The sequence below is a fragment of the Cervus elaphus genome, chromosome 1, assembly GCF_910594005.1.
Source record: "Cervus elaphus chromosome 1, mCerEla1.1, whole genome shotgun sequence".
Classification (NCBI taxonomy): Eukaryota; Metazoa; Chordata; class Mammalia; order Artiodactyla; family Cervidae; genus Cervus; species Cervus elaphus.
Window position 1 is genome coordinate 90,079,238 of NC_057815.1, and position 12,871 is coordinate 90,092,108.

Genomic DNA, 12,871 nt, shown 5'->3' on the forward strand with positions numbered 1-12,871 from the left:
CTCAATCTTTCCCAGCATCAGGGTCTTTTCAAATGAATCAGCCCTTCACATCAGGTGGCCAAAGTATTGGAGTTTCCGCTTCAGCATCAGTCCTTCCAATGAACACCCAGGACTGATCTCCTTTAGGATGGACTGGCTGGAACTCCTTGCAGTCCAAGGGAGTCTCAAGAGTCTTCTCCAACACTACAGTGCAAAAGCTTTTCCTTTTGAGGACCTGGGTAAGAGCTCTGAAACCCACATAGAAAACGCCCCTCTGTCCCATTTCCCATTCCCTTTCTGGTTTAGAGGAAACCTCAACTCTGTCCTGCACCCGCTGCGGCACGCTCTGACCAGACAGCAGACACAGGCAGCAGGGCCTTCTTACTGGGGCGTCTTCAGTTATCTCTGAGTCCGGCATCAAAGTATTTTTCTGATACTGTTTGTTTCGCTGTTTTCTCGACTTAAGTGGCTTTTTTTTCTTCTTATACATCATCTTCTTCTGATTCAACTATTTCAGAAAGTACAGAGAAATTAGCCATTGAGGGTTGCAGAGAGACATACACCCATAGGGAGCACTCTTTTCACACAATGCTCAAGACACCATTGCTGACCCGGTATGCGGGCCCTCACAGTGTGTTGAACTGTTGTTGGTTTGGAGAACCAAAAACCAGTTCAGTTACCTCATTACTAGAGACCCCTCCCCACTTAACGTACCTAAACCCCCTACTATAGATATACTGCCAAAGGGGCACCTATACCAATAACCAAGTATCTGTGATATAAATGTGAAAGCACTTAAGGTAATATACATCACTTAAGGTAATACTGGCGAGTACATAAGGTAATACTTAAGGTAATATATATCACTTAGGGTAATATATTACTTTAAAATTACTTTTTATTTTAAAAAAAAAACAAAAAAAATTACTTTTTATTTTAAAGTATTTTAAAATAAAATAAGTATTTATTTATTACTTATTATTAATATTACTTAATTACTTTATTAATATTAATTTAAAATTACTTTTTATTTTAAAGTATTTTAAAATAAAATAAAATAAAGTATTTTAAAATAAAATATTTTATTTAATATTTTAAAATTACTTTAAAATATTACTTAAGGTAATATATATCACTTAAGGCAATACTGGCGGGTACAGACGATACTGATTGAAGGCTGTAGGATCAGCTGATACAGTTTGTCTGTCACCACAAGGCAGCTTTAATAATTAAGCAAATGAAGCTTGGGACTAATTTTCCAGGTACCCATGGTGTGGTGAAGCTTATTCTGATGCTGCTGTAAATCTAGCTGAAGAAATTATAGGGTCTAGTCTGATATGGCTGGCTCATCTGACATAGCCTTAAATTCATCCTAGGATGAAGATCTTTCTTAATGCAACTAGGAAATCAAGTGCATAGTGAACCACAACAAATATTTTGCTGTCTCTAAAGCCCTTATAATATCTATGTAAAAAACAAAGTCTGTGAATAGACAGGGCAAAAATATCACTTACTATATAGAAATATAGAAAACTACCTAAGATCATGTAAACAAAAACACTTTTCAACACTTTTTAAAATGTGTGGGTCGTTTTTAACAACTTCTATCTCTTAACGTGGTTTTCACTTTAAGTTAAACATTTCCCCCTCACTTTTTGTTAATTTTGCAATATACCTGGAGCCCTCACATTTTTCCTCTCTAGGTTTTAAAGAAGAAAGTTACAAAGGACAGAAAGAAGGCCTCCAGGGCAGGGTAACCAGTTAGGATGCTATTGCTGTATTTTCTGCAGATCTTGGGATGGTTGAAAACTCCTCCAAACTGCTCAGGAGTGTCAGGCCTTTTTTTAGGCTGCTACTTCCTGGGTGTCAGAGGCTCTAAAATCTCACCTCACTTGCTATGTTCAGTAGGTGAGCAGGGAGGCCATCTGAGAGGGAGCTGTCAGAACCGCTGGTGCTGTTTCCAGAAGGAAAGGAAAAGGGAAAGATTTGTCATTAATGTCTAGGATGTGTAACACTGACCAGAACAGGGGCACGGGGTGAGGACACCTGGTCTGCTATTTGCCCGCAATGTGTATTTCAATTACTAAGAAATCAAGACAAGCCCATCCTTTCATTCATTGCAAACACCTCCAGCATGCCAGGCAGTGCATCAGGCACAGGAAACAGAGATGACCCGTGTGGCAAAATAAATACTGGCCAGATGGACAAAGCTGCCCTTGGCAGGGACTGTGAGAGGCTGTGGGATTCTCTGGGAGCAGCCCGAGAGAACAGCAGGGGGCTGTGGTTTGTCTGAAAGCGGCAGCTTTTTCCAGAGCGCACAACCTGTCTAGTCAGTACCAGCTCAGAGAGCAGGTATGTGACTAGTTACTCTTTAAGAATGGGTTGAAAATACAAATAGATACATTTAATAACAAAAGATCTGTAGGTCTCAGATTAGGAGCATTACTCTTAACGCCCCAAATCCCCCTTTGAAAGTTTCAGAGGAACTTTCTAGACTGATCTGAAGTCCCCCCCACCCGACCCCGCAAACCGTCCTCCCCCCATTTCTTCACAGGCTAGGATGGATGAGGACTCAGACACTCCATCCCTTCTCCCCTCATCCTGTCCTTGGTTGCTGTGCCGCGCTGTTTTCCCCTTTCCTGGGGTGTGGCTGGCGAGAACTGCAAGCTGTGCTCTGTGACACGTCCTCCGTATATGGAAAACGTCTCAGGCACAAAACTCAGACCTCCTGGGAAAAGGCCAGCATTCCCAGCCGGTTCGTGCTCCTCTCCCTCCCACCAGCGCACAACGAGGAGCCCTGCAGCAAAGCAGCGGAAGAAAGCCCTCGCTCCTCTCTTAATTCCCAGCTCCCTGTTCTCACAGCCTTTTCCAGTCTGAGCAGCAGCCTTTGAGGCCACTAGAGAATAGCCTCTGAAGTCCCTTTTGGAGATAACACAAAACATGAACAAAGGGGATAGAAGCGTTAGATGCGGTCGCCCCAGAAGATGTCTAAAACCAGGTGTGTGCACACAGACACAGCTCACACGGGGCTTGCACACGCAGCCCGCTGTTCTGTGTGATGCTGTGAATGAAGAGAGCCCCACGGAGGCTGGTGCTGAGGCTGACAGATTGGATTCAATAATTCTTCACTAAATCCATCAGGGTATCCCTGCTGAGCCTGTAGGGATGCAGTCAGGATGCTTTTGAGTCAGTCGCCACTGGGCCTGACGTGTAGCAGTTGATATGCAGGAGGCATTTTGTTTTTGAGGCTGAAAGTGAAGAGGCCTTGGTGCAGAGGAACTTGTGAGTCAGGCAGAGGCTCCCGGGAGAGTGGGAGAGGTGACACGGTGAACGGGACGCCCTTCCTGGCCTGATGGTCTGGTTTTTAAGGTTCCTAAAGAGACTTCTGGGAGACTGAGTTGGCAGAACTACTTTGGGGCCACAAATCAGGGCTCTCGAACCCTTTCCAGAGCCGAGAAGGGAGGCTAACAAAGATCAGGCACTTAATACCTAGTTGTTGAAAGAACAAAGTGTATCTAAGTGTGCCATGATTTTATTCAATACTTTGCCTCTGAGGTTCAAACCAACACAACAGAGCAAGCAAGACAATAATTTAAAAAAACAGAACCTCTCTGCTTTTTCTTTGAAATGAAGTTTGTTACCTGGATTCAACGTCAGACAAAGAGATGTCACTCCAGCTTCTTTCTAAATCCATATCTTGTCCAAGTTCCTTGAATTTCTTATGGATTTCCTGTTGTAAGAGCTCTTTAAGCTCTGCCAGACACTGCATGAACTATGGAATTGAAAAGAAATGCTATTCTTGATTATTCATTTATTTATTCATAAACTAAATCTGCTGAAAGGCACTTTGTTTATTTCTGGGGACATAAGGATGAGTAAACTGTAACCTCTGCTACTAAAGGCATGTTAACAATAAATTACATGAGTGGTGGGAACAGGCAGAAGCATTTTTAGGGAAGAATGTCAATGAACACTGCTTTAGCCATTCCCTTGGTTATAGTTAATAATAAACTTCTTGAACAATGCGAAGGTCGGATTTGCTTCATTTTTTTGAGTGGCAAAGAAGGAAAAGTTAGAATGGGGTTGTTCAGATTTTGGCCTCTGGCAAGTCTGATTTAAGAGGCCCTATGCTGAAGCCAAATTCTCCTTTATTTTTTTATTGAATCCAGAGTGGTGCATGTCACATGTTCCCAGGATGGACATTTCAGAGGGGGCATGAGAGATGAGTCAGGGACCATGAGTCCAGGCTCCCTTTTAAGAAGGTGAACAATAAAGGGAAATAGAAATAAGCTCCCGGAAAAACAAGGCCAAAGGAAGCCTCTGCTTGTGATTTAGGATGGGGGCAGCTTGAGAACATTTGCAGTTGGGAAGAAGAAGAAAAGGGAAAAAGAAAAAAAAAAACAGGCCCAGAAAAGAGAAGAGGTAATTAATAAGGCAAGACCTCAGGGAGACCACAGGGGAGGCTGGCCAGTGCAGCGAGGGCAGGGACAGTTCTGGAGAGGAGGAAGGACACCCGCTTTTCTGAAACAGGAGGGAGGGAAGCAGGCACTGGCGCCGCCGCAGAGAAACCCAGAGTGAGGGGGAGGTGGCTGCTCGGAAGGGGCGCGTGGCCCCCGCTCCCGAGGAGGCACGAGGTCGTACCGTCGGCTGGGAGCGTGCAGACTGGGGCTTTTCTTACTTTCTTTGATTATAAAAACTTCAGAAAAATATGAGGAGGAAAATAAAGATCACCTGTGACCCCAGTGGGCTGACTGTGGACCCGTGTGACGATGACCACAGTGACATCGCCACATGTCTGGAAGCCCATTTTTACCTTGGTTCGGTCAGGATCACAGAAGTCGAGGAGGGTGTCACAGACATGGTAACCCAGGGATTTCAGATCCTCAGTGGTAAAGTGAGTGTCTCTTTTACTGCCTGGGGACAAAAAAAACCCATAGGACTTCTTATTAAGTCTTCATGAGCAAATGCAAATCTAATTTATGAATATCTCATTAAAAACACCACCTCTGATTCTAGAACATTATGCTTCTGGTCAGGGTCTCTCTCATAGTCTATTTCAGGAGAGTCTTTGACAATGATCAAGTTCACAATCATGATGCCTAAATTACTGAGGTTTTACTTTGTGATAAGCACTAGGCCAAATGCTTTATGTACACGATCTCATTAGTACCTGTAATACAAGTACTAATATTACCGCCACTTAAAGGAAATTCAAAGGGCTTCCCAGGTGACTCAGTGGTAAAGAACCTGCAAGTCAAAGCAGGAGCCGCGGGAGACTTGGGCTTGATCCCTGCGTAGGGGAGATCCCCTGGAGGAGGAGATGGCAACCCACTCCACTATTCTTGTCTGGAGAATCCCATGGACAGAGGAGCCTGGCGGGCTACAGTCCACGCAGTCGCAGAGTCAGGCTGACTTGAGTGACTGAGCATGCACACGACGGAAACCCAGAGTCAGACCCGCCGTATCTCCAGGCCCCGAGCAACCACTGTGCTATCCTGCCCCGTCAGTATGATACTTCACACTCGTATTTTGGGTTCTCAAATTTAGCATTAAAGTGCAGACAAGAAAATCTTCTAGCTCAATTATCTCCCCAACATTCAACGGAATTTCACCTCGCCAGTGCTTGCCTTGGCTTCCTCTTGCCATAATGGCCCGTGATCTACGAAAGACAGCTTACCCAGGGTGGACCCGCCAAAAGTAGACTCCATGGTGTAGCTGTTTAGGATTCCCATCCGCCACATCACAACTCGTCCTGTTCCTTCTTTGCACTTTTGGACTTTAAAGTTACAACTGTGAAAAGAGAACTAAAGAGAAATCCAAACCCTCTGTTCATCATAAACTGGCAAATGTAAGATGTCTAAAATTAAAAAATAAATAAATAAATAAAATTCACTAATATGGTTAAAAAAAAAAAAGGAAGTATCTATTAGCTTCTAACATATGCTCCATAAAATACCAAGGGGTGTCATAGATATTACAGAGGAAAAAATGAGTTCTGCAGTCATGTTGGTCGGGGAGATGCAGGTTTAACCCAATTAAACAGGCCTTCTCTGCAGGACCTCTCATTTAACGTGTTATTGTGGACTGGGCCTCTCACTAGGGGAGAGAGTAGATTCTAATTTTCATGGCCTGTTAACTCTTCCTTTCCTTTCCCACCTTCCCCAGGGACATTCTGTAAGACCAGGGTTCTTTGAACAACCTGTTTGGGAATGCTGGCTTACTTTAGTATCCAAGGTACCAGCCAGCATGAGATTTATTTTCTACCTTCCCCACCTTCAACCCTTGGATCTAGAACCCTTATCCTCTATCTATGATTTGTGTATGCCTCACCCTATAACCTCTGCCCGGACTCGCCCCACCTCCTAACACTAATGTGGTCCTAGTTTGGAGTTCAATAGCCTCCATCGTATTTCATGATCACCCCCAACTCCTTCCTCATTTGGAATTTGTAAACATATATTGGGTTGGCCAAAGAGTTTGTTCAAGTTTTAGATACTGGGTTCTGGATGCAATTTCATTTGAAGAAAGAAAGAAATTCCTGGAAAAAATAGGAAGATTAAAAAAAGAAAAGAAAGAACGGAGGCAGGGAGGGAAACAGGGCAGAAGGAAGAAAAGCTTCCTTTTTCTTTTTTAACAAGTAAGTCACAGATATAAAATATCTGTCCTATTTATATTTTTTCCAGTCTCACTGCACAGCTTGTGGGATCTTAGTTCCCTGACCAGGGATTGAACCCAGGCTACAGCCGTGAAACAGCCAAGTCCTAAGCACTGGACCCCCAGGGGATTCCTTTGTCCTATATCTTTTTTGTTTGATTTCTTCAGGACTAATTATTTTTAAAGGGACGTTTTTATTCCTATTCGATTTATTTTGGCTGCACCAGGAAGCATGCAGGATCCTAGATCCTTGATCAGGGATCAAACCCTTGCCCCCTGCAGTGGAAGTGTGGACTTTCAACCACAAGACCACCAGGGAAGTCCCTGTCTCCTATCTTTATGTGAGAGAAATCTGCACTATCACTTAAATACTTTTCTAAACCCAATTTAGCTTCTTCTTTCCAACGCCAGTTACACTTTGTGACTCTACTGATGATGTTGAAAACCAACTTCTAAATCAGTGCAGATACAACTGTCACAGAGCTGTCACTCAACCAACTACTAAAGACTTTTAAGTTGTTTTTATTAGTCCTCTACTGTCTTAACAGTTATTTGTGATCTTGTATTACATAAATGTTTCTGTAGAGGCTCATATAACATGAGCGTTTTGTTTGTCTTTCAATCCCTTCTTCCACTGCCAGCCACAGGATGAAAGATGGCAGAGAATTCTACCTGTTAGGAGTTTGAACTTATACCCAGGGCAAAGCAGCCAATAGCAATTTTAAAAAAATCATCTTTATGGAGATATTATTCACATACCATACAATTCACACATTTAAAGTACACAATTCAGTGGCTTAAATATATTCACAGAGTTGTGCAACCATTACCACAACCTAAGTTTAGAATATTTTCATTTCCCCAAAGAGAAACCCAGGACCCATCATTAGCTGTCACTCCCCACGCGACCCTCTCTGCATCAGCCCTAAGCAATCAGTAACCCACCTTCTGTCTCTATGGATTTGCCTTTTCTGAGTATTTCCTAGGACAGAATCAGATAACATGTGGCCTTTTGTTTCTGGCTTCTTTCACTCAGCATAATGTGCTCAAGGTTCATCTGAGTCCTGGTGTTATCACTGCTCAGTTCTTTGTACTGCCAAATAACATCCCATTGTGTGGATATACTACATTTTATTTATCTTTTCATTGGACAATAAATAATACAGCGTCATTCTTAAAGCCACAATTTTCTAAAGTCTTGGAGTCCAGCTCTCTGGGATTTACCCAAGATAATGAAGAGCAACAAAGTGGCAAATCAGACATTGCATATATGAACGGATGAGTTATCCTTCTCCCTTAGTCAGTGGACAGGAAATTACCTTTCGTGCTTACCTTATCTGGTGCATTTTTGCTTAACATTAAAGGAAAGACTCGCTCATGAAGCCAGAACTGGCGATTGGTGTTATTGCAACCATACAGGAAGATGTTATTCTTCCGGCTGTGGCCATGGAAATCACAATACAAGAGAATCTCCCTTTCTTCAAGAAGTCTATGGGGGGTGCAAACAAAGGACCCAGTGGGTATACAAAGGCATGAGAATAGTCAAGGATCCCTTGGAGTCTCTTCCTTAAGCATGTCTGTTGATACTTTCCCTCCTAAGAAAATTTCAGCCCCTAATGACCTTCACAGGACCCCCAGCCCCATCTCAAACGACCCCCAGGCCCATCCCTGATGGAAACGTGCCTCCAGCACTCTCTGCCCTGCTAGCCACGGAAAGCAGAGATGGGTAGGCCTTATGAAGGAGAGGAGAAAATCCACTGAAAGAAAGCCGCCCCCCCCCGGTGCAGACCAGTGGAAAGAGGGAAACAGGCAGACAGGGGAAAGAACCAAAGACAGCCATGGTTTCTCACATTCCAGGGTTAGTTCCTCTAAGACTCAGCTCCTGTCTCTGGATGACCAGGACACCTACTCAATCTTCCAAACACAGTCACCTTCTCGGTGATGATGGTAACAATGCCACATCTTTCACATGCAGGGGACTGTGCTAAGTAGATAACATGCATTATCTCATTTAAGCCTCACAGTAACCACCCAAAGTGAAGCGAAGTTGCTCAGTCGTGTCCGACTCTTTGCGCCCCCGTGGACTGTAGCCTACCAGGCTCCTCCGTCCACGGGATTCTCCAGGCAAGAATACTGGAGTGGGTTACCATTTGCAGGTATCATTAGCCCCACTCTACAGACAAGAAAACTGAGGCTTCCGTGGTCACAGTAGTAAAACCAGGTCTCAGAGCCAGGCCTGCCCAACTCCAATATACACTCTGAGCCATTCTGCCTATCAACCCAAAGCTCTTCTCAGCCGTTCACAGATACGGCGAGAAGGTGCGTGAGTCCACATGTTCTTATGTGCTGCAACTTCAGGTCCAGTGAAACGGAAGCGCCTTTAAGGTGGGTGCTATTGTATCATTAGTCTTCAACTACTTTTACATTGGCTTAGAAAATGCAAATTGATTTATTATTCTTCCTTTCTAAGAGGATAACAAGGAGTTCAGACTCTGCAACCAGAGAACTCGCTGTATGACCTTGGGCAAGTTTCTCAGCTTTTCTGGGCCTTCACTTCCTCATCATATATAAAATGGTGACGTGGACTGTGCCCACCTCGCAGGGCGGACGTGAGATTAAACGGGTCAGGCGGGAAGCACTGAGGACACTGCCTGTTGTACACAAGAACTGACCAATGGTTAGGTACTATTATTATTATTACACAAGTCTCATCACGAAGACTTACGGACTCCCTGACTTTTGACCTTTTACATTCAATCATTTCACTTATAAGTGAAACACCTCTAGTGAAATACTGCATGTTTAGTTTCAATCCAAAGATAAGACATGATTTTAAAATGTGAAAACTACCAAACCCACATGGCTGCAAAGAGAACATTAAAGACTGTCCCCCAAACAATTCCTGCCTCCTGTGCCACCGGAAAAGATCGCACACATCAGATAGTGCTGACCGTGTAAGACCAACGGAGAGAAGCCTCACCTCTTGATCATATTCCTGGTGTGCCAGATGCAGGGGAAAGACTCCTTCAGAATGGTTTTATAATGCCGGTTCAAGTCCCTTCCAGCCAGCGAACACCGATAATTCCCCACGATCACTCCGTCTGGATTTAACATGGGGACCACTTTGAAGATAAAGATATCTCTGAGGAGCTGAGCATCTGGGGAGTTGCTCAGGATGAAGTCCAAAAAGCCTTTCATAATCCAGGAGCCGTTACTTTCCCCAGGGTGCACGCGGGCAGTCAAGACCACAGCTTTCTTCGCAGCTGCCTCTTGAGGGGTCCGGGCTGGGTTGGTGATGGTGAGCAGGTAGACGGTGTTTCCTGCGAGGCTCCTACATAAGGTCCGGACTTTGCAGAACTGAGATTTGATGGGGCTGTTTGCCACCGACAGGAGGAAGCACTGCAAGTCAGTGTACGTGTACGGGTAGAAGTGTGCAAAGAAGCAAGTGTCCTGGTCATGCGGAAACTGAACGGTCCACGTGAGACAGTAAGAGGGCTGCTGGCCGTCCCCCGGGGTGCTCCTGTAGTACTTGATCTCGTTCCCTTCTCTCCGCCAGCCAATGCTGTGGGTGCTGGCATCCAACTGGGAGTACATGAGCGGCTTCATCCCTACAGTGTAGAGGCTCTTGGGTTTCAGCAAGTTGACGATGGTGAAGCGATAGGTGACGTCTTTCCTGGTGTTCTGAACTCGAAAGTAAAACCACTGAGTGTGCTTGTTTGTGTAGAGGTCAGTTCTCAGGGTGAGTTCATACTCATAGGTGTTTCTGTAACAGAGAACACAGAAGCATCTCTCTGTAGCTCCACCCGCCCCTCAAAAAACAAATGCTGCTTTCTCCTGATAGAAACAGATCTTGCTACAACAGAAAAGCCTGCTGGAGCAAACATTTGTTTTCTATTCTCCCTCATTTTCCAATTCATGTATCAGGCGAGCAGGAACTTGGGGAAAGGAAACTCATTCGGAGAGGGACGGGAAGAGCCTCAAAGCTGACACCGCTGCACGGCATGCTGGGGAGCGCCGCGACCTCCCTGGTCTCTTTCAAGAGCGTCCAACAGCAGCTTCTAAGCACTTCAGCACCTCTCTCTGAAGTGCAGTGACCAGCAGTGAAGCCAGAGCCAGTGCTGGACGTTAGCTCCTTTCCGGATATCATCTCTGCGAAGAGACCTGCAAGGCCTCTGTGCTGTCTTTATATATCTGATCCTCACTTATTTAAAGGTGAGGGGACATTTTTGGAAAGCTTTCACCTTGGTGAACTTGCAGAAGACCACATACAAATGCCAGAGACCATGGAAAGATACTCATCCACAAGCATAACTCATGAAGTACGAACTAAAGGCTGTCCCTTCCGCCTCCCTCTCACTGGCATTCCAGAGCTGGGAAACAGGCACTCTCACATGCCGCTGATGGGGACTGAAATCATGCTAGGAGGACAACTGGACAAAACCTAGCATTATTGAAGTGATCAAACCCTGACCCAACCATTTCATGTCTAGGATTTGTCTCATACCACCACCAATATTTAAAAATGCGAATGCATAAGGGTATTCATTCATTAAGCCAAAAATTGTAAACATCTTCATTTCCCATCAGTTGGAGAAAAGCTGAATAAGGTACAGAGGATCCATACGATAGGACAATATGAGCTACTAAAAATAAGGAGATACATCTGTGGTATGGCCATAAGAAAACATTTAAAATTTATTAAGTGGAAAAAGCCAACATGCAAAACAGTATGTATTAAAAAAACCCAAACAGTATGCATACTGTTTTTTAAAACATGTAATCTGTATATATTACATCTATCCAGAGAGAAAAAAGTGAATGCATACACACAAAAATTAATACATATAAACAGTTGCTGCATCTGGGAGGTATGATTATAGGACTTCAACTTTTTATGTTAGGTATTTATTAAGGAGCTTCCTTGGTGGTTCAGCGGTAAAGAATCCACTTGCTAACATGAGAGATGTGGGTTTGATCCCTGGGTTGGGAAGATCCCTGAAGAAGGAAATGGCAACCCACTTCAGTCTTCTTGCCTGGAGAATCCCATGGACAGAGGAGCCTGGTGGGCTAGCAACTAAACAACAACATTTTTATTAAGACTGTAAAAAGTTAATGAACAGAAACCCTAATTAAATAGAATTGGGAGACCAGAACGGGGAGCTCTCAAGCCCTACAATGACAGTGGAGCCCAACAGGAAGAACTCTTCTTCCTGGTAAAGATGCAGCCAATGACAAGCTAGGAACCTCTTGTCGACTACAGCCTCCCGACTTCCTTCTCCTCTCAGTTAGACTGTTCTCCCTCCCTGCATTACAGGGCTTTCGTGGCTCCCTGTGGCTGCAGACCCCGAACTGCAGTTCTGTCGCTCTTGAATAAGGGCATGTTTGCTGGAGAAATATCTAACAGTCTATTTCAGGTCCATAAAGCAAATGTGAAATGTGCACTAATTTATTTTGGATAATTTTTTTTCCCCTGGAAGAAAACATGAGTCACAATTATTTCATTCGTCTTCATTGTCCTCACCATCATCTCTCATCACCTTTCTCTTTTACAAAAACACTCCTGACTCCTTAACATGACTCCTGAAGACACGTCTCAGTCACTTCCGTCCTCATCCCTTTGGGAAATTCCTCTCTGTTACTCACACTCTGACAGCCTTCTGCAGGTTCCCACTCTCAAACCTTGATTCAAACAGCAGAGTATTATCTTCTGGTCCTTGTAAGGAGACAGAGAGTTCCTTGATAATTCCCCGTTTGCCTCCCACTCTGGAACTGGTAAAATAGGAATCTTCGGTGGGCACTGTGGATGAGATAGATATATTCAGTCCAAGTTCCACTCAGAATCCATTTATCCAGTATATGTTTATTAAGCCCTTCTGTGTTCAGCACTATTCTAGTTTAACAACAAGGGGTATTTAAATAAGAAATTTCTATATTCTCAGTAGTCAATGGCTTTGCAAGTGAAGCAAGTAATTATTTAACATTCACAGACTTCATACAATCTTGCATCACTTGTATGGATAATTTCACTTTGCAATTATTTTTTATTATACTTGCATTATGTGTCAGATGTTAGCAATATCTACCAATCAACAAATGATTGACATCAACAAAGATCCTGACCACGGGGCAGGATAGATACATGCATTAAACAAATAGAAATACGTACAGGGCCTGCTTCTATAAGCAGGTACTTCATTAGTAGATATATTCACATTATGACTTTTGCTTCTATATGCAA

General features: G+C 43.9%; 1 protein-coding gene across 2 annotated transcripts in view; it reads right to left on the minus strand.

The window, feature by feature from the left end:
- The window catches only part of AGBL2 (AGBL carboxypeptidase 2), a 29,345-nt gene that overhangs the window by 4,694 nt on the left and 11,780 nt on the right, over nt 1–12,871 (minus strand). For both annotated transcript variants that reach the window (XM_043912086.1, XM_043912077.1), the window contains exons 8-15: nt 12,277–12,430; nt 9,614–10,396; nt 7,966–8,122; nt 5,657–5,783; nt 4,793–4,893; nt 3,621–3,751; nt 1,867–1,933; nt 365–487 (exon numbers count right to left, since the gene is read on the minus strand). In XM_043912086.1, the coding sequence (XP_043768021.1) occupies nt 365–487; nt 1,867–1,933; nt 3,621–3,751; nt 4,793–4,893; nt 5,657–5,783; nt 7,966–8,122; nt 9,614–10,396; nt 12,277–12,430 (1,643 nt within the window). The remainder of the gene's footprint in view (nt 1–364; nt 488–1,866; nt 1,934–3,620; nt 3,752–4,792; nt 4,894–5,656; nt 5,784–7,965; nt 8,123–9,613; nt 10,397–12,276; nt 12,431–12,871) is intronic.